At 43.5% G+C, this 22,668-nt stretch overlaps 1 protein-coding gene across 8 annotated transcripts in view; it reads left to right on the top strand.

The window, feature by feature from the left end:
* Positions 1-22,668, top strand: part of LOC110537156 (PDZ and LIM domain protein 5) — a 112,455-nt gene that overhangs the window by 67,794 nt on the left and 21,993 nt on the right. For 4 of the 8 annotated variants that reach the window (XM_036937162.2, XM_036937161.2, XM_090191975.1 and 1 more), the window contains exons 4-5: positions 20,723-20,756; positions 21,132-21,667. In XM_036937162.2, the coding sequence (XP_036793057.1) occupies positions 20,723-20,756; positions 21,132-21,667 (570 nt within the window). The remainder of the gene's footprint in view (positions 1-20,722; positions 20,757-21,131; positions 21,668-22,668) is intronic. The other 4 variants (XM_036937165.2, XM_036937164.2, XM_036937167.2 and 1 more) reach the window with 2 other exon arrangements.

Genomic DNA, 22,668 nt, shown 5'->3' with positions numbered 1-22,668 from the left:
TATGAATGAGTCTACTTTAGGAAAACATGTTATAGTGAGAATTACAGAATACATTTATGGTTCAGAGCTCTATGAATGAGTCTACTTTAGGAAAACATGTTATAGTGAGGATTACAGAATACATTTATGGTTCAGGGCTCTATGAATGAGTCTACTTTAGGAAAACATGTTATAGTGAGGATTACAGAATACATTTATGGTTCAGGGCTCTATGAATGAGTCTACTTTAGGAAAACATGTTATAGTGAGGATTACAGATTATTGGGTTTGAAGTTCTTTCTTTGTCATGCAATGTGTTGTTCTACCATTGATGAAAGAGGCTTAGTTTAGGGCAGCAGTCACATGCAGCAGTTACTCTTCTTGGGGTCCACACAAAGCGTACAAATACAGTGCATTCGTAAAGTATTCAGACCCCTTCACTTTTTCCACATTTTGTTACGTTACAGTTATTCTAAAATGTATTCAATTGTTTTTTCCCCCTCATCAATCTACACACAATACCCCATAATGACAAAGCAAAGCCAGGTTTATAGAAATTTTAGCAAATGTATTCAAAATAAAAAAAATATAACATTTACATAAGTATTCAGACCCTTTACTCAGTACTTTGTTGAAGTACCTTTGGCAGCGATTACAGCCTTGAGTCTTCTTGTAAGATAAGTGGCAAATAATTAGTAAAAATAGAGAAGAGTAACGTCCCAAGGCAACTGCCCTGATGGATACCGCACTGTACATATCTGTTGTTAGAGAAACTTCCATTGAGTTCTATTTGATAAATAACTCTCCAACCGTCTGTTGGCAGGTGATGTGAAGCCATATCAAGTGAGTTTTTTCAATAACGCATAATGATCAATAACGTCAAAGGCTGCACTGAAATCTAATTATACAGCTTCAACTATCATCTTATTATCTATTTCAGGCAGCTCAGATCTGACTGGATGATAAAGGCTAGTTTGGGTGAGGACATAGAGGTTAGCCCCTTTTTCTTCTGAGAGAGAAACCAGTATCATCCACACTGCTGTGTTCATCCCATGCTGGAGGAACCACCACTTTATATCCATCAGTTATCCTCTGCCAGATGTATTCTTTCCATCACTCAACACCTCCCCTTTGTCACTTCAGCTGCTTACCAGCCTCCCCACACCCCCTGAGCCACAGAGCAGCACACGCTAACCCTAACTAGGGAGGCTAGGAGCTAGGCTAGCATGCCACTTTGATTAGCAGACTTTACGAGGTGATAGCAACTGGGTATCCAAGAACGCTTTAATCTCTTGTCTCGTGTTAGCAGTTCATGTCCATGGTTCGAGGGTTGGAGAGAGAGTATTTCCACGTATCAGCAGAGTGATGGAGAGCATGTACAGACCTAGCTCTAGTTCGACTGTGAGGGTATCTCAAAGTAAGCTACAGTGAGATTATGCATGATTTTCTTCTTAGATTGACTGGTTACACTTGGAGACCACCCGATTAGTGGGTTTCTGCTCAAGTTGCGGTGACCCTCTCTCTCAGAAATTCCTCAGAAAATAAAAACAGGTTTCCCATCCAGGCTTGGGCTGTTAAAAAAAGAGAACATATTCATAAGCACAAACTGGTCGATCATGCCTAATGTGTGCTATGATCGTAATGACAACCAGTCACTTTACAACACACCTCTGTCTGCTTCGCTTGTATGGAAATGTCTTCCCAGGGTTGAGAGAGAGAACTAACACAATGAGTTCTGCAAGGAGGGTGTGGAAAGGAGCCTGAGGAAACTATGATAATTGATGTTTATTTATTGCCACAGATTGAGAGAGAGTGAGAGGGAGAGGGAGAGTGAGAGGTAACAAAAAAAGTCAAAACAAAACTATATTGCTTATTGGGAAACACAAGCACAAAGCAAAATGCAGTGCTATCTGTTCCTAAATTGACAGTACACCATGGCTAAATATTTGACCATGGTTACTGATCAAAACATTAGAAAACCTTGACAAAGTACAGGCTCAGTGAGCACAGCCTTGCCATTGAGAAGGGTAGACACAGGAAAACCTGGCTCCCTGTAGAGGAAAGGCTGTGCAACCACTGCACAACAGCAGAACCTGAGACAGAGCTGTTTTTCCTGACAAAATGTAAAAAATATAAAACAATTAGAGAGTGTCATTTCCCCAAATTTGAAACCCTTATCCAAGGTTTCAAAGACCTCTCTGATAAGAGTAGGCTACCCGTCCTGTTGGGGGAGAAGCAGAGAGCTGTGGGTTGGCAGCGCACTTCATTGCTGCCTGCCATAAGTTGAGGGACAGTGTCTGACAGACCAATCAATCTGCACATGTACTCTACCTTATGCTTATTGTTATTGTTCAATGTATGGTTATTTTGACCCTTGGATATTGTTGTTACTGTTGTCCCGTTGACAATTTTGATTCTCATTTTTATTTATTTTTATATTGTAAATATCCAAAATAAGCTTTGGCAATATGTACATTGTTACGTCATGCCAATAAAGCAAATTGAATTGAATTGAATTGAATTGAATTGAGGGAATTAGTGAGAGGGATTGTTATTGCAATCTCTCAGCATTAGAAAGAGAGGGAGGGATGGGGAGGGCAATAGAGGGAGAAACCTGGAGGTGGATGTGACAGACAGACAGACAGACAGACAGACAGACAGACACTACTCTGGAGGTGGATGTGACAGACAGACAGACAGACAGACAGACAGACAGACAGACAGACAGACAGACAGACAGACAGACAGACACTACTCTGGAGGTGGATGTGACAGACAGACAGACAGACAGACAGACAGACAGACAGACAGACAGACAGACAGACACTACTCTGGAGGTGGATTTGACAGACAGACAGACAGACAGACAGACAGACAGACAGACAGACAGACAGACAGACAGACAGACAGACAGACAGACACTACTCTGGAGGTGGATGTGACAGACAGACAGACAGACAGACAGACAGACAGACAGACAGACAGACAGACAGACAGACAGACAGACAGACAGACACTACTCTGGAGGTGGATTTGACAGACAGACAGACAGACAGACAGACAGACAGACAGACAGACAGACACTACTCTGGCTCAGTGTGAAAGAAAAAGGGAGAGTAGCAGGGGTGGGCCCTGGCAGTAATGGTCTGGCTGAAAGTTTAATGACATAGGGATAAGGGGGAAGGGTAGACTGGTCTATGATTTCACCCCCCTGAAACACGGGGATGGTATATATCTGAAGCATTCTGTGTGTATGAAACAACAGGTGCTTTGCGTCTTATTTCTCGTACGTTATTTTTCTGCCTTAACTGTTACTCTACTTGTCAGTTAAGTAGCATGTGTGCTGTATAACTGTACTGTGCCAATATACAGTAACATCTACTGTCTACAATAATGCCACTGTTGATGTCATAGCCCTTTCCTGTTTTGATGAGATCAAGGATTTCACAACCCACAATAGGCTAAATACTGTTTGTGGAAGACTGACCGAGTTTGGGCTTTTAAAAGCTGAGAACATATTCATAAGCACAAACTGGCCGATCAAGACTGTGTGCTTGAGTGTAGTGACAACATGTCACTTTACAACACATCTCATTCTGCTTCGCTTGTATATATCTTTACTATTCGGCCATCAGATTTGTATATATCTTTACTATTCGGCCATCAGATTTGTATATATCTTTACTATTCGGCCATCAGATTTGTATATATCTTTACTATTCGGCCATCAGATTTGTATATATGTTTACTATTCGGCCATTAGATTTGTATATATGTTTACTATTCGGCCATCAGATTTGTATATATCTTTACTATTCGGCCATCAGATTTGTATATATCTTTACTATTCGGCCATCAGATTTGTATATATCTTTACTATTCGGCCATCAGATTTGTATATATCTTTACTATTCGGCCATTAGATTTGTATATATCTTTACTATTCGGCCATCAGATTTGTATATATCTTTACTATTCGGCCATTAGATCTGTATATATCTTTACTATTCGGCCATCAGATTTGTATATATGTTTACTATTCGGCCATCAGATTTGTATATATGTTTACTATTCGGCCATCAGATTTGTATATATGTTTACTATTCGGCCATCAGATTTGTATATATCTTTACTATTCGGCCATCAGATTTGTATATATCTTTACTATTCGGCCATCAGATTTGTATATATGTTTACTATTCGGCCATCAGATTTGTATATATCTTTACTATTCGGCCATCAGATTTGTATATATGTTTACTATTCGGCCATTAGATTTGTATATATCTTTACTATTCGGCCATTAGATTTGTATATATCTTTACTATTCGGCCATCAGATTTGTATATATCTTTACTATTCGGCCATCAGATTTGTATATATCTTTACTATTCGGCCATTAGATTTGTATATATCTTTACTATTCGGCCATCAGATTTGTATATATCTTTACTATTCGGCCATCAGATTTGTATATATGTTTACTATTCGGCCATCAGATTTGTATATATCTTTACTATTCGGCCATCAGATTTGTATATATCTTTACTATTCGGCCATCAGATTTGTATATATGTTTACTATTCGGCCATCAGATTTGTATATATCTTTACTATTCGGCCATCAGATTTGTATATATCTTTACTATTCGGCCATCAGATTTGTATATATCTTTACTATTCGGCCATCAGATTTGTATATATGTTTACTATTCGGCCATCAGATTTGTATATATGTTTACTATTCGGCCATCAGATTTGTATATATCTTTACTATTCGGCCATCAGATTTGTATATATCTTTACTATTCGGCCATCAGATTTGTATATATGTTTACTATTCGGCCATCAGATTTGTATATATCTTTACTATTCGGCCATCAGATTTGTATATATCTTTACTATTCGGCCATCAGATTTGTATATATCTTTACTATTCGGCCATCAGATTTGTATATATGTTTACTATTCGGCCATCAGATTTGTATATATGTTTACTATTCGGCCATCAGATTTGTATATATGTTTACTATTCGGCCATCAGATTTGTATATATCTTTACTATTCGGCCATCAGATTTGTATATATCTTTACTATTCGGCCATTAGATTTGTATATATCTTTACTATTCGGCCATTAGATTTGTATATATCTTTACTATTCGGCCATCAGATTTGTATATATGTTTACTATTCGGCCATCAGATTTGTATATATGTTTACTATTCGGCCATCAGATTTGTATATATCTTTACTATTCGGCCATCAGATTTGTATATATCTTTACTATTCGGCCATTAGATTTGTATATATCTTTACTATTCGGCCATTAGATTTGTATATATCTTTACTATTCGGCCATCAGATTTGTATATATCTTTACTATTCGGCCATCAGATTTGTATATATCTTTACTATTCGGCCATCAGATTTGTATATATCTTTACTATTCGGCCATCAGATTTGTATATATCTTTACTATTCGGCCATCAGATTTGCCACCAAAGCTCCTTATAGGACACATCACTGCACTCTATACTCCTCTTTAAACTGGTCATCTCCGTATACCCGTCGCAAGACCCACTGGTTGATGCTTACTTATAAAACCCTCTTAGGCCTCACTCCCCCCTATCTGAGATATCTACTGCAGCCCTCATCCTCCACATACAACACCAGTTCTGCTAGTCACATTCTGTTAAAGGTCCCCAATACACACACATCCCTGGGCCGCTCCTCTTTTCAGTTCGATGCAGCTAGCGACTGGAACGAGATGCAACAAACACTCAAACTAGACAGTTTTATCTCAATCTATTCATTCAAAGACTCAATCATGGACACTATTACTGACAGTTGTGGCTGCTTTGTGTGATGTATTGTTGTCTCTACCTTCTTGCCCTCTGTGCTGTTGTCTGTGCCCAATAATGTTTGTACCATGTTTTGTGCTGCTACCATGTTGTGTTGCTACCATGGTGTTGTTATGTTGTGTTGCTACCATGCTGTGTTGTTGTCTTAGGTCTCTTTATGTAGTGTTGTCTTTCTTGTTGTGATGTGTGTTTTGTCCTATATTTATATTGTGTTCATTTGTAATTTTTAATCCCAGCCCCCACAGGAGGCCTTTTGCCTTTTGGTAGGCCGTCATCGTAAATAAGAATTTGTTCTTAATTAACTGACTTGCCTAGTTAAATAAAGGTTAAATAAATAAAAAATATGGAAATGTCTTCCTAGGGTTGAGAGAGAGCTGACAGTGAGTTCTGCAAGGAGGGTGTGGAAGGGAGCCTGAGGAAACTATGATAATTGATGTTTATTTATTGTCATGGAAATATGCAACACAGCGCAGTAAAACACGGCTCCTCCTGATAATGTGGCTGGTGCACCTGGATCCAAAACCTCAAAGAACAAAAATGTCAGATCCTCTCATGTTCTCTAAAGGGATGAGAGAGAGATAGAGAGAGAATAAATGTGTCAGTGTGCACAAATCATTTCACAATTTGGAACCTTAAAGCTTTGGGGCTGTGTTTTGACAGTGCTGTGTGTTAGGAGCGTTTTGAAAGGCTTCAGTGTATAACCCCTGTGTTTCTCTGTCAGTTTCAATCCCAGTCTGCTCTCAGGCCTATCAGTACAGACTGGCCTCTCACTCTCTCATCAGCTCACTGTAGCTCACAACACAACACAGAGAAACAGTCAAGTGGAAATGGCATTTACCAACAGTTTCAACATATAAAATATATCAAAGCACACAGCTTGTCCTTTACCTGTCTTCATGCTGTCTGTTTGGTTCATATACACACATGCCTCTTTTCTTCTCTCTTTTTGTGCTCCCTTAGCTCAGATGTTAGTTCAATGCGAAAAAAGAGAAATACAATTTTTGAGAGAGTTGAATAGTGGAGTAATCGGCAGCAATGGGACCAAATATGTGTGTCTCTGTCAGTTGGCTTATACTTTACTGAGGTAGACTAGGCCTCTGTGTCTTGTCCTCTCATCTATGAAGTTAGATAGGACCTCTGTGTCTTGTCCTCTCATCTATGAAGTTAGATAGGGTCTCTGTGTCTTGTCCTCTCATCTATGAAGTTAGATAGGGTCTCTGTGTCTTGTCCTCTCATCTATGAAGTTAGATAGGGTCTCTGTGTCTTGTCCTCTCATCTATGAAGTTAGATAGGGTCTCTGTGTCTTGTCCTCTCATCTATGAAGTTAGATAGGGCCTCTGTGTCTTGTCCTCTCATCTATGAAGTTAGATAGGACCTCTGTGTCTTGACCTCTCATCTATGAAGTTAGATAGGACCTCTGTGTCTTGTCCTCTCATCTATGAAGTTAGATAGGGCCTCTGTGTCTTGTCCTCTCATCTATGAAGTTAGATAGGACCTCTGTGTCTTGACCTCTCATCTATGAAGTTAGATAGGACCTCTGTGTCTTGTCCTCTCATCTATGAAGTTAGATAGGGCCTCTGTGTCTTGTCCTCTCATCTATGAAGTTAGATAGGACCTCTGTGTCTTGTCCTCTCATCTATGAAGTTAGATAGGACCTCTGTGTCTTGTCCTCTCATCTATGAAGTTAGATAGGACCTCTGTGTCTTGTCCTCTCATCTATGAAGTTAGATAGGGTCTCTGTGTCTTGTCCTCTCATCTATGAAGTTAGATAGGGCCTCTGTGTCTTGTCCTCTCATCTATGAAGTTAGATAGGACCTCTGTGTCTTGTCCTCTCATCTATGAAGTTAGATAGGGCCTCTGTGTCTTGTCCTCTCATCTATGAAGTTAGATAGGGCCTCTGTGTCTTGTACTCTCATCTATGAAGTTAGATAGGACCTCTGTGTCTTGTCCTCTCATCTATGAAGTTAGATAGGGCCTCTGTGTCTTGTCCTCTCATCTATGAAGTTAGATAGGACCTCTGTGTCTTGTCCTCTCATCTATGAAGTTAGATAGGACCTCTGTGTCTTGTCCTCTCATCTATGAAGTTAGATATGACCTCTGTGTCTTGTCCTCTCATCTATGAAGTTAGATAGGGTCTCTGTGTCTTGTCCTCTCATCTATGAAGTTAGATAGGGCCTCTGTGTCTTGTCCTCTCATCTATGAAGTTGGATAGGACCTCTGTGTCTTGTCCTCTCATCTATGAAGTTAGATAGGGCCTCTGTGTCTTGTCCTCTCATCTATGAAGTTAGATAGGGTCTCTGTGTCTTGTCCTCTCATCTATGAAGTTAGATAGGGCCTCTGTGTCTTGTCCTCTCATCTATGAAGTTAGATAGGACCTCTGTGTCTTGTCCTCTCATCTATGAAGTTAGATAGGGCCTCTGTGTCTTGTCCTCTCATCTATGAAGTTAGATAGGGCCTCTGTGTCTTGTCCTCTCATCTATGAAGTTAGATAGGACCTCTGTGTCTTGTCCTCTCATCTATGAAGTTAGATAGGACCTCTGTGTCTTGTCCTCTCATCTATGAAGTTAGATATGACCTCTGTGTCTTGTCCTCTCATCTATGAAGTTAGATAGGGTCTCTGTGTCTTGTCCTCTCATCTATGAAGTTAGATAGGGCCTCTGTGTCTTGTCCTCTCATCTATGAAGTTAGATAGGGCCTCTGTGTCTTGTCCTCTCATCTATGAAGTTAGATAGGACCTCTGTGTCTTGTCCTCTCATCTATGAAGTTAGATAGGACCTCTGTGTCTTGTCCTCTCATCTATGAAGTTAGATAGGGTTTCTGTGGCCTCTCTTTCAATGTACAGAATACCTTTTGACTGGCCAATCAGCCTTTCAGTTTTGTGTGTAAGTCATCTGCGACCTCCAGCGTCATGTAGCACATGTCCACCTGCTGTGCTGCTCTTCTCCGCTGGTACAGCTTGTCCACTGTCACAGTGTACAATATAGTCAGGCCTGCTGTTTAGACAGCAGCCAGTCAGCCGTACGCTAGCTAGCAGCTCTATTAGACAGGGGGAGAAGAGAGGAAGCTCCGAACCAGACACAGACAGCCAGTGTTTCCTTGGTAGACTGAAGCTGCTGTGTGAAGGGGGTAGGGGTGAGGGGGTGAGGGAAAGGACATTATAATGTAATACGGAGCTCATGCTTTTATGCCTGGCCGTGGCCAGATTTTGAGTGGAGGAGGGAGAGGGTGAGAGGGGTCAGTCTGCTGGGGCTGTTCACTACTTTGGACATGGTCCCACTCTGAAACGAGACTCATTTAACTTGAACTGAGGAAATTATGTCTATTTCTAGAAAGAACATTTTGAGAGAGACAGTATTTTCCATAATTTTACTTTTCAGATTTTCTCTTCCGTGGCCGTGCTTTTCCTCTTAATCTTTAAAAGTCATGTTGACCTTCTTTGAGTGTTTCTGATAACATCATGTTCATGTTGTTAGTTTCCAGCTGGGAGCATTCAGGCATGAGCACCATTATAAACTCCTTAATAAACCTCATAATGTATTGAGCATGTCTTATTGTGCAATAATATTCAATTATATGAAACCATCTGTTTTTTTGCTACTTAATCTTTATTCTCCTGATAATTAACCTGGAAGTCTATGTTGCCTGGAAATGTTGTATTTATTACAGGTAGTTACTTATCTGTCTCTGTTGTAAACTGTCAGGTGTAGACAGACTGATTGTGCTGTGGGACCCACATTGCATCAGAGCGGTCCAAGTAGTCTGTGTAATGGATGCGATTGCTTCTAATGCGCTGGAAGGGAGAGTTTGTCTTATATTAAATTACAGTTACTGGCCCAGATTGGCCAAGCTGTTCCAGATTACCTTTTAGTAACGTGTGTGTGTGTGTGTGTGTGTGTGTGTGTGTGTGTGTGTGTGTGTGTGTGTGTGTGTGTGTGTGTGTGTGTGTGTGTGTGTGTGTGTGCGTGTGTGCTGGTGTGCTGGTGTGGATGTTTTTGTGCAGCTTCCTAAGTGTGTGTGGTGGAAGGAAGAGTGTGTGTGACAGAGGAAACACATCTACGACAAACGTTTAGCAGTTGTTATAGCGGGTGCAGTGAAATGTTACTAGCTCCTAACAATGCAGTGAAATGTTACTACTTCCTAACAATGCAGTGAAATGTTACTAGCTCCTAACAATGCAGTGAAATGTTACTAGTTCCTAACAATGCAGTGAAATGTACTAGTTCCTAACAATGCAGTGAAATGTTACTAGCTCCTAACAATGCAGTGAAATGTTACTAGTTCCCAACAATGCAGTGAAATGTTACTAGTTCCCAACAATGCAGTGAAATGTTACTAGCTCCTAACAATGCAGTGAAATGTTACTAGCTCCTAACAATGCAGTGAAATGTTACTAGTTCCCAACAATGCAGTGAAATGTTACTAGTTCCCAACAATGCAGTGAAATGTTACTAGCTCCTAACAATGCAGTGAAATGTTACTAGCTCCTAACAATGCAGTGAAATGTTACTAGCTCCTAACAATGCAGTGAAATGTTACTAGCTCCTAACAATGCAGTGAAATGTTACTAGCTCCTAACAATGCAGTGAAATGTTACTAGTTCCCAACAATGCAGTGAAATGTTACTAGCTCCTAACAATGCAGTGAAATGTTACTAGCTCCTAACAATGCAGTGAAATGTTACTAGCTCCCAACAATGCAGTGAAATGTTACTAGTTCCTAACAATGCAGTGAAATGTTACTAGCTCCTAACAATGCAGTGAAATGTTACTAGCTCCTAACAATGCAGTGAAATGTTACTAGCTCCTAACAATGCAGTGAAATGTTACTAGTTCCTAACAATGCAGTGAAATGTTACTAGCTCCTAACAATGCAGTGAAATGTTACTAGCTCCTAACAATGCAGTGAAATGTTACTAGTTCCTAACAATGCAGTGAAATGTTACTAGCTCCTAACAATGCAGTGAAATGTTACTAGCTCCTAACAATGCAGTGAAATGTTACTAGCTCCTAACAATGCAGTGAAATGTTACTAGTTCCTAACAATGCAGTGAAATGTTACTAGCTCCTAACAATGCAGTGAAATGTTACTAGCTCCTAACAATGCAGTGAAATGTTACTAGTTCCTAACAATGCAGTGAAATGTTACTAGCTCCTAACAATGCAGTGAAATGTTACTAGCTCCTAACAATGCAGTGAAATGTTACTAGTTCCTAACAATGCAGTGAAATGTTACTAGCTCCTAACAATGCAGTGAAATGTTACTAGCTCCTAACAATGCAGTGAAATGTTACTAGCTCCTAACAATGCAGTGAAATGTTACTAGTTCCTAACAATGCAGTGAAATGTTACTAGCTCCTAACAATGCAGTGAAATGTTACTAGCTCCTAACAATGCAGTGAAATGTTACTAGCTCCTAACAATGCAGTGCAATGTTACTAGCTCCTAACAATGCAGTGAAATGTTACTAGCTCCTAACAATGCAGTGAAATGTTACTAGCTCCTAACAATGCAGTGAAATGTTACTAGCTCCTAACAATGCAGTGAAATGTTACTAGCTCCTAACAATGCAGTGAAATGTTACTAGCTCCTAACAATGCAGTGAAATGTTACTAGCTCCTAACAATGCAGTGAAATGTTACTAGCTCCTAACAATGCAGTGAAATGTTACTAGCTCCTAACAATGCAGTGAAATGTTACTAGCTCCTAACAATGCAGTGAAATGTTACTAGCTCCTAACAATGCAGTGAAATGTTACTAGCTCCTAACAATGCAGTGAAATGTTACTAGCTCCTAACAATGCAGTGAAATGTTACTAGCTCCCAACAATGCAGAGAAATGTTACTAGCTCCTAACAATGCAGTGAAATGTTACTAGTTCCTAACAATGCAGTGAAATGTTACTAGCTCCTAACAATGCAGTGAAATGTTACTAGCTCCTAACAATGCATTGAAATGCCAAACAGTACACAAATAATCATAAAAAAGACAAAAAAATTATGATTATTTCATGTGTGATGGGACTTAGGGTCTTCTCCTCATGCTTATGACGTAATTCCCTGGCTGTTAATGTCCCCTCACCCCTCCTTGACACATGCATGCTGCTGAGAGGACTGGGGACTAATCATTACACACACACATCATGTGAGTGAGACTGACAATGGAAACAAGCTTTCACACCAAAAATAAACCCTCTATCCTCACCTCTCCTCTCTTTCCATAAGATTAGAGCTCTCTTTCCATAAGATTAGAGCTCTCTTCACTGTACCTAGAGTGGATCACTCTATTTCTCTCTCTCTGTGTCTCTGTGTCTCTGTCTCTCCATCTCTCACCCTCGCTCTCTCTCTCTCCATCTCTTGCCACCTTTCTCTCCATCTCTCAATAGTGCAGTTGTAGTACTTTTGAGGATCTGAGGGCCCATGCCAAATCTTTTCAGACTCCTGAGGTCGAAGAGGCGTGTTCGTGCCCTCTTCACGACTGTGTTGGTGTATTTGGACCATGATAGATCCTTAGTGATATGGATACCGAGGAATTTGAAGCTCTCGACCGGCTCCACTTTAGCCTCATTGATGTGAATGGGGGCGTGCTTGGCCCTCCGTTTCCTGTAGTCCACGATCAGCTCCTTTGTCTTGCTGACGTTGACCACACTGCCAGGTCTCTGACCTCCAAATAGGCCGTCTCATCGTTGTCGGTGCTCAGGCCTACCAACGTTGTGTCGTCAGCAACCTTAATGATGGTGTCGGAGTCGTGCGTGACAATGCAGTCGTGGGTGAACAGAGAGTACAGGCAGAGAGTACAGGAGGGGACTAAGCACGCACCCCTGAGGGGCCCAGTGGTGAGGGTCAGTGGCTGATGTGTTGTTGCCTACCCTCACCACCTGGGGGTGTCCCATCAGGAAGGTCAGGATCCAGTTGTGATGTTAGGCAGTTTGTGTCCTTAAAATGTCATAATGTCATTCTCATCTGTATATCTAGCTAAGTGCGGTACACACAGTTGTAGTGTGTGTGTGTGTGTGTGAGAGGTCACATTGTGTCCTGGTGCTGAGAGAGCTGGGCCTTGTGTTAGCAGTCTCTCCATCACTCAGTCAGAAACCATGTGCCAGACTGTTGCTCTTGGCTCAGACAGACAGAAAGACTGACAAGGGGTGAATGCGTCTACTTTGCCCTCAGGCTCGTTCTTCCAATCTCCTTATCCTGCAGGAGTGTGTGTGCGTTCCAGTTTCCTACCAGCCTATTCATTCACAGACCTCATTGTCTTCCAATCTCCTTATCCTGCAGGAGTGTGTGTGTGTTCCAGTTTCCTACCAGCCTATTCATTCACAGACCTCGTTGTCTTCCAATCTCCTTATCCTGCAGGAGTGTGTGTGTGTTCCAGTTTCCTACCAGCCTATTCATTCACAGACCTCGTTGTCTTCCAATCTCCTTATCCTGCAGGAGTGTGTGTGTGTTCCAGTTTCCTACCAGCCTATTCATTCACAGACTTCGTTGTCTTCCAATCTTCTTATCCTGCAGGAGTGTGTGTGTGTTCCAGTTTCCTACCAGCCTATTCATTCACAGACCTCGTTGTCTTCCTATCTCTTTCTCAGCCTGTGAAAAATAAAGCACCATACTAAACTACATTAGCTTTAGTAGTATGTAAACAACGTGTCGTTTGAATCACACCCTTATGATTAAGCTAATGTGACCTTGATGAGCTGAGGCAGTCACAGAAGCTGAACGGCTTTCCTCTTCAAAATAGTATTTTTTATGCTCATTAACCGTCAACATACCAAATCATTGTGACCGTTAAGGTAGTATTTAATATGACTTAAACCTCTGGCTGGAATCAAATGAGACGAAGCATCCTGATTACATTGGGTGGAATACATTGAGAGGTGGATTCCTGGACTAAATTGTGTTTATGCGAGTGGAACAGGGATGCAGGCAGGCTGAATGAGGCTCTCTATGTGAGCAGGGAGAGGACAACTAAGGGTCTTCTCTTTCTGATTACAACCATGCTCCTCTCAGCAGGGGGAAGTCATCCTTACTGACTAATGACCGGATAGACCTTTATTGTAGTTATGTGCTATATCAGCAGACAAAATTGGATCACACACCTTGAATTTAACGGGAATTTTTTTTGTGATTTGAATGGTCGTTTTTCTCAGTGACCGATTGACTTTTGAAGCCTCAGTGACGTGACTTTTAAAGGATAGCCCTCAAGGATTTGATTCAGAAAAACACAGTTTCATATTTTCTGTGAATGTCTAGACTTCTCTGGAAAAGATCCCAATAAATCAGAAATGCATGGCTCCTTGAGTCATAACATATGTCAATGTGACTTGATGGATTACATGCAGTGCCTTCAGAAAGTATTCAAAACCCTTGACTTTTTCCACATTTTGTTACGTTACAGCCTTAAATTGATTAAATACACATTTTTCCTCATCAATCTACTCACAATACTGCATAATAACAAAGCGAAAACAGGTTTTTGACATTTTTGCAAAAGTATAAAAATAAAATACTTTCTAAAAGTACCTTCTTTACAGAAGTATTCAGACCCTTTGTTATGAGACTCTAAATTGAGCTCAGGTGCATCCTGTTTCCATTGATCGTCCTTGAGATGTTTCTACAACTTGATTGGAGTCCACCTGTTGTAAATTAAATTGATTGGACATGATTTGGAAAGGCACACACCGGTCTATACAAGGTCCCACAGTCGACCTCATGTCAGAGCAAAATCCAAGCCATGAGGTCGAAGGAATTGTCCGTAGAGCTCGGAGACAGGATTGTGTTCAGGCACAGATCAGGGGAAGGGTACCAAACAATGTCTGCAGCATTGAAGGTCACCAAGAACACAGTGGCCTCCATCATTCTCAAATGGAAAAGGTTTGGAACCACCAAGACTCTTCGTAGAGCTGGCCGCCCGGAAAAACTGAGCAATCGGGGGAGAAGGGTCTTGGTCAGGGAGGTGACCAAGAACCCGATGGTAACTCTAACAGAGCTCCAGAGTTCCTTTGTGGAGATGGGAGAACCTTCCAGAAGGACAACCATCTCTGCAGCACTCCACCAATAAGGTATTTATGGTAGAGTGGCCAGACGGAAGCCACTCCTCAGTAAAAGGCACATGACAGCCCGCTTGGAGTTTGCCAAAAGGCACCTAAAGACTCTCAGACTATGAGAAACAAGATTCCCTGGTCTAATGAAATCAAGATTGGAATCTTTGGCCTGAATGCCAAGCGTCAAGTCTAGAGGAAACCTGGCACAATCCCTATGGTGAAGCATAGTGTTGGCAGCATTATGCTGTGAGGATGTTTTTCAGCGGCAGGGACTGGGAGACTAGTCAGTATCGAGGGACAGATGAACAGAGCAAAGTACAGAGAGATCCTTGATGAAAACCTGCTCCAGAGTGCTCAGGACCTCAGAATGGGGCGAAGGTTCACCTTCCAACAGGACAATCACCCTAAGCACACAGCCAAGACAACGCAAGAGTGGCTTCGGGACATGTCTCTGAATGTCCTTGAGTGGCCCAGCCAGAGCCTGGACTTGAACCCGATCCAACATCTCTGGAGAGACCTGAAAGTAGGTGTGCAGCAACGCTCCCCATCCAACCTGACAGAGCTGAGGATCTGCAGAGAAGAATGGGAGAAATCCCCAAATACAGGTGTGCCAAGCTTGTAGTCATACCCAAGAAGACTCGAGGCTATAATCACTGCCAAAGGTGCTTCAACAAAGTACTGAGTAAAGGGTCTGAATACTTATGTAAATGTGATATTTCAGAATTACATTTTTTATAAATTAGCACATATTTCTAAAAACCTGGTTTTGCTTTTTTAATATTGATGATGATTTTTTTGATGTACATTTTTTAATAAGGCTGTAACGTAACAAAATGTGGAAAAAGTCAAGGGGTCTGAATATACACTGTATATCATCAATCTGTGACGTTTGATCACATCTACTGAGGTTACTTACAGGATATGTGTATAATGAATTAATTCAGGTCCTGGACAACAGCAGGCTTACTCATTCAGAATCCTCAGAGCCTGTCTTTCAGGCCTACCCCCAGACCATACCACACTGCCATGCTACTCAGTTTCCTCAGAGCCTGTCTTTCAGGCCTACCCCCAGACCATACCACACTGCCATGCTACTCAGTTTCCTCAGAGCCTGTCTTTCAGGCCTACCCCCAGACCATACCACACTGCCATGCTACTCAGTTTCCCCAGAGCCTGTCTTTCAGGCCTACCCTCAGACCATACCACACTGCCATGCTACTCAGTTTCCTCAGAGCCTGTCTTTCAGGCCTACCCCCAGACCATACCACACTGCCATGCTACTCAGTTTCCTCAGAGCCTGTCTTTCAGGCCTACCCCCAGACCATACCACACTGCCATGCTACTCAGTTTCCTCAGAGCCTGTCTTTCAGGCCTACCCTCAGACCATACCACACTGCCATGCTACTCAGTTTCCTCAGAGCCTGTCTTTCAGGCCTACCCTCAGACCATACCACACTGCCATGCTACTCAGTTTCCTCAGAGCCTGTCTTTCAGGCCTACCCTCAGACCATACCACACTGCCATGCTACTCAGTTTCCTCAGAGCCTGTCTTTCAGGCCTACCCTCAGACCATACCACACTGCCATGCTACTCAGTTTCCTCAGAGCCTGTCTTTCAGGCCTACCCCCAGACCATACCACACTGCCATGCTACTCAGTTTCCTCAGAGCCTGTCTTTCAGGCCTACCCCCAGACCATACCACACTGCCATGCTACTCAGTTTCCCCCCATTCTTCCAGATGTAGCTATCCACCACCACCACACACACACACACACACACACACACACACACACACACACACATCTTAGTTTTCGTGACATTTCAGGACATTTTGAAGTGTAAAAGTTACCCTAACCATAACCCCAAAAACCCGTATTTCCCCCCCTACATTTGGGTGAATTGTTAGGACATTGGGGTCCTTAAATGTAGGAAAACAAGTACACAAACACACACACACACGGTCTGTCTGAACAGCACAGCCCAGCAGGTGATCAGGCTACAGAGGGCAGAGGGCTAAACAGATGTTCACAATACCACCCTGGCCTGTGTTTGTTCTGTCAGCTCTGGGAACAGAGACACAGAGAACGGAGACTGGGGGTTCCACCCTGGCCTGTGTTTGTTCTGTCAGCTCTGGGAACAGAGACACAGAGAATGGAGGTTGGGGGTTCCACCTGGCCTGTGTTTGTTCTGTCAGCTCTGGGAACAGAGACACAGAGAACGGAGACTGGGGGTTCCACCCTGGCCTGTGTTTGTTCTGTCAGCTCTGGGAACAGAGACACAGAGAATGGAGGTTGGGGGTTCCACCTGGCCTGTGTTTGTTCTGTCAGCTCTGGGAACAGAGACACAGAGAACGGAGGTTGGGGGTTCCACCCTGGAGCCTATCTAAGGCTTACCGATGGCGGATACACAGTGTCATGGACTATATTTTGTTTGTAATGGCACAGACTGTTTGATCCATAAGCCCATCCCTATCCTGTAATGTTTGCCTGGGCCTTTGTAAGTGTGATGCTTTCCTCACGTGCACATATGTACATGGGAAACAATGCTCATATGTACATGGGAAAATATGCTCATATGTACATGGGAAAATATGCTCATATGTACATGGGAAAATATGCTCATATGTACATGGGAAAATATTTAGCCACCAGTGTGGGTATAGTATTTTTCAAAATAAGAATTGCATACATATGTGGCAGGGTGGGGCTGGATACTCCCCCAGTGAGCATGCTCTTAGTCGGAAGGCTTCAACTCAGTGAGGAACAGGACTGTGAGACAGTCCTAAACCCTTCCTAATATGGAAGAATGTGACAGACAGAATGCCAGAGAACATGGGGCATGTTCTGGAAGAGACCATTCTGTTCTGCTGAGTCACTTTGGCTTAATGAGGAAGAAGGAACACATTGTCTGGCTGTCCAAAGCTGTCAAAGGCTGTCAAAGGCTGTCAGATGCTGTCAGATGCTGTCAGGGGCTATCAGAGGCTGTCAGAGGCTGTCAGATGCTGTTAGGGGCTGTCAGGGGCTATCAGAGGCTGTCAGAGGCTGAGAACACAGTTGTTTATGATGCCAGATGAGAGGCTGGGACTGAGACTTAATGGACATTAATGAGAAAACATGAACCTGAGTCTAGACTGACTGTGTCCAGCAGACTAAGGTTTTGAAGGGCCCATGCCATGGATGAAGGACAAGAAACAGCTGGAGGAGAGAAAGAGGGATTGAGGAGGGAGAAAGAGAGGGGGGGAGAGAGGGAGGGAGAGAGGAAGGAGAAAGAGAGGGAGGGAGAGAGGGAGGGAAAGAGGAAGGAGAAAGAGATGGAAGGAGAGAGGAAGGAGAAAGAGGGAGGGAGAGAGGGAGAGAGAGAAGAAGGAGAAAGAGGAGGGGTGAGAGAGGAAGGAGAAAGAGAGGGAGGGAGAGAGGAAGGAGAAAGAGAGGGAGGGAGAGAGGGAGGGAGAGAGGAAGGAGAAAGAGAGGGAGGGAGAGAGGAAGGAGAAAGAGGGAGGGAGAGAGAGAAGAAGGAGAAGGTGAAAGAGAGGGAGGGAGAGAGGAAGGAGAAAGAGAGGGAGGGAGAGAGGGCGAGAGAGAGTGCTTACCTTTCTTGGAATTAATCAAATCAAAGTATTTGTCACGTGTGCTGAATACAACAGGTGAAATGCTTACTTACAGGCTCTAACCAATAGCGCAAATAAGCTATTAGGTGAACAATAGGTAGGTAAAGAAATAAAACAACAGTAAAAAGACAGGCTATATACAGTAGCGAGGCTATAAAGGTAGCGAGGCTACATACAGACACCGGTTAGTCAGGCTGATTGAGGTAGTATGTACATGTAGATATGTTTAAAGTGACTATGCATATATGATGAACAGAGAGTAGCTGTAGCGTAAAAGAGAGGTTGGCGGGTGGTGGTTGCAGATAGTCTGGGTAGCCATTTGATTACCTGTTCAGGAGTCTTATGGCTTGGGTGTAAAAACTGTTGAGAAGCCTTTTTGTCCTAGACTTGGCACCCGGGTGCCGCTTGACATGTGGTAGTAGAGAGTCTATGACTGGGGTGGCTGGGGTCTTTGACAATTGTTAGAGCCTTTCTCTGACACCACATTGTGTAGAGGTCCTGGATGGCAGGAAGCTTGGCCCCAGTGATGTACTGGGCTGTACGCACTACCCTCTGTAGTGCCTTGTGGTCAGAGGCCGAGCAATTGCCTTACCAGGCAGTGATGCAACCAATCATTAGGCTACATGCTCTCTGCTCCTCAGAGAGACAATATATGGAAGGAAAATACAGATAGTCCTTGTGGATAGAGAGAGCAGATCATTTTTGGTTCACTTCCTGGTAGCCACTGTAAGTCCCATCCCCTAAACAGTGTATTTGTTTGCAGCAGTATGAACAACAGGACCACCTTTCTTTTCCTACGGAGAAAAAAATCCTGCAGCTGGTTTGATCATGAGTATAAATCTGAGGTCTTCTACACTGTTTGGGCCTGTAGCCTTGTACACAGAGATGGAGTCTCACACAGAGGAGAGATAGTGTCTTGGACTGCTGAGTGGATGGGTGGATGATTGACTGAAAATAAGGATCCTTAGTAAATCTAGCAGGCGTTAGGGAAACAAAACAGAGTAATATAGCGTAATATGTTTTCCCACATGTCTCTACCTCCATGCTGCTCTATGCCTGGCTGACTCTGTGGAATTGAACTATGGGCCAAATACAGACAGGCGTTGTAGTGGAGCCAGTAGCAGCAGTCTTTGATAGTGTGTCTAATCTCAATATTCACTCTATTTACAGGTTTTACTCTTGAGTTTTCCTTTACTCATCTCACCTGTTTTCTCTCCCTCCATCCCCCCCTCCCCCTCCACTCTCTCTTGTTCTATCTCCTGCTCCCTCTCTGTCTTCCTCTCCCATCCCTCTACGATGTTCCCCCATAAGGAGAGAGTTACTGTCCATAAGGAGAGGGTTACTGTCCATAAGGAGAGAGTTACTGTCCATAAGGAGAGGGTTACTGTCCATAAGGAGAGAGTTACTGTCCATAAGGAGAGTGTTACTGTCCATAAGGAGAGAGTTACTGTCCACAAGGAGAGTGTTACTGTCCATAAGGAGATAGTTACTGTCCATAAGGAGAGAGTTACTGTCCATAAGGAGAGAGTTACTGTCCATAAGGAGAGAGTTACTGTCCATAAGGAGAGTGTTACTGTCCATAAGGAGAGTGTTACTGTCCATAAGGAGATAGTTACTGTCCATAAGGAGATAGTTACTGTCCATAAGGAGAGAGTTACTGTCCATAAGGGTCCATAAGGAGAGAGTTACTGTCCATAAGGAGAGAGTTACTGTCCATAAGGAGAGAGTTACTGTCCATAAGGAGAGAGTTACTGTCCATAAGGAGAGTGTTACTGTCCATAAGGAGAGTGTTACTGTCCATAAGGAGAGAGTTACTGTCCATAAGGAGAGAGTTACTGTCCATAAGGAGAGAGTTACTGTCCATAAGGAGAGAGTTACTGTCCATAAGGAGAGAGTTACTGTCCATAAGGAGAGAGTTACTGTCCATAAGGAGAGAGTTACTGTCCATAATGAGAGTGTTACTGTCCATAAGGAGAGAGTTACTGTCCATAAGGAGAGAGTTACTGTCCATAAGGAGAGAGTTACTGTTCAGTCAAGCCTGACAAATGGTTTCTTCATCCATCTGTCCCAGTATTACCTGCATGTACCAGGGAGACTATACAGTAGCCAGTGTTTACATAGATACACACATCTTAATGGATGGGCCATATACTGTGATGGTGTGCTGCTCCTTTACTTCTTTACCTTGTTCCTACAGAGGAAAATAAGTTTCCTCATGATGTGTTTTCTGTCTTCACAGAGCTTCCAGTGTTCCCAAGGCTGATACACCAAAGGTAAGTACACTCCAGTGAATGAATCACATATAAACAGGATGAATGGATTCTGATAATGATTATTCCTTTTTAATGGGTATATTACCAGTTACCAGGATCATTTGTTTGAGCATGCTCATTGTGACCTTCTGAGACAATGTTATAGCACGTTGTGATTGGCTGTTATGGGCATTATGCAACACTAGGGAATAATATGCTGCTGACAGCTCTGAGGCACATACCATACTGCTGGGGAGCATTTCCCTGTAGGAGTTTTCTGTAGGAGGGTGCTGTGTGGTTTGCTGAGTGAGTTTTCTGTATGAGTTTGCTGTATGAGTTTGCTGTGTGGTTTGCAGTGTGTGAGTGTCGTGCATGTGTGTCCTCACCTCCCTATAGGACGAGCCACTGGAGATCATTAAGCCTGTGCCAATCACCCATCCAGCTCCGCCCTTCACCAGCCCCTCCCCCCAACCCGGTGCTGCCTACAACAAGACGGCCCGCCCCTTTGGCGGGGGCAGCAATGTGGGTGCAGTCACTTCCTCCCTGACCGCCCCAAAGGTGGCCTCCATCCCCTCTGCATCGTCTGCTTTCACCCCCGCCGCCCCCTCCTCCCAGCAGCCCCAGCCTCCCTTCCCACTAGCTAGCCGCTCCCGCTCCCCAGCCCCACCTAGCTCGGCCCCACCCCCCAGACCCGGCTCTGGCCGTTCCCCCTTCACCACCCCCTCCTCCACTCCCTCCTCTTCTTCCTCATCCTCCCCGGCCAGAGTGACAGCCCCCTCCTCCAATCCCGGTGCTCCACAGTCCTCTTGCTATAACACGCCAATAAACCTGTACTCCAATGCCAATGCCTGTGAGGTGGCCATAGGACAGAGGCGGGGCCTGTTGGAAGCCCAGGGTGTGGTGGTCGACCAGATCAAAGAACAGTTTAATGGGTGAGTGGCACTAACCCCAAACCCTCCTCTTCTTTTACTTTCTTTATCTAACCAAACCCCTCATATTCTCCTTTTGCTTCCTTTCACTTTCCAAAAAGATCAACTGTGGGTAGGTAGGTGGTTTGAAGTTATTACCATGGACCATTTGACTTTTTAGCTCAAAAGACCAACATGGCTATGTTAGGTATGACTACCTGGACTGGTGTGGTGCAGCAGGAAGGCTGTAATGTTTCTGTCTCACATCCCATAAATCCTGTGTGTTGTGGTCAGGTTTACAGAGAGATGTAGTTCACTTCGCTGCCTGTCTGGATGATGTTTGAGGCCACAAGTAGCTGTTAACCAACCATGTAATAACAACAGACTACCTGAGAGAGGACATACTTTGTTGTAAATTTTCCATCAGTTTCTCCTACATAGTCTACTTAGCTGTTTGTAGAGCAGCTAGGATGATGCTGATACCCCAACTCTGTAAACAGCCACATTGAGTGCAGCAGCACATCATGTCCCAGTATGTTGAAGGGGACTGGAAACAGAAAAAAAGGCAGTAGCAACCCAACCCAGCCTAACCCAACCCAGCCTAACCCAACCCAGCCTAACCCAACCCAGCCTAACCCAACCCATCCTAACCCAGCCTAACCCAACCCAGCCTAACCCAACCCAGCCTAAACCAACCCATCCTAACCCAGCCTAACCCAACCCAGCCTAACCCAACCCAGCCTAAACCAACCCAGCCTAACCCAGCCTAACCCAACCCAGCCTAACCCAGCCTAACCCAACCGAGCCTAACCCAACCCAGTCTAACCCAACCCAGCCTAACCCAGCCTAACCCAACCCAGCCCTACCCAGCCTAACCCAGCCTAACCCAACCCAGCCTAACCCAGCCTAACCCAACCCAACCCAGCCTAACCCAACCCAGCCTAACCCAGCCCATCCTAACCCAACCCAGCCTATCCCAGCCCAGCCTAACCCAGCCCAGCCTAACCCAGCCCATCCTAACCCAA

Source organism: Oncorhynchus mykiss, chromosome 12 (assembly GCF_057628025.1).
Source record: "Oncorhynchus mykiss isolate SJ-2025 chromosome 12, ASM5762802v1, whole genome shotgun sequence".
Taxonomy (NCBI): Eukaryota; Metazoa; Chordata; class Actinopteri; order Salmoniformes; family Salmonidae; genus Oncorhynchus; species Oncorhynchus mykiss.
Note: the sequence above shows the minus strand (reverse complement) of the source record. Positions and strands in the feature narration are given on the sequence as shown.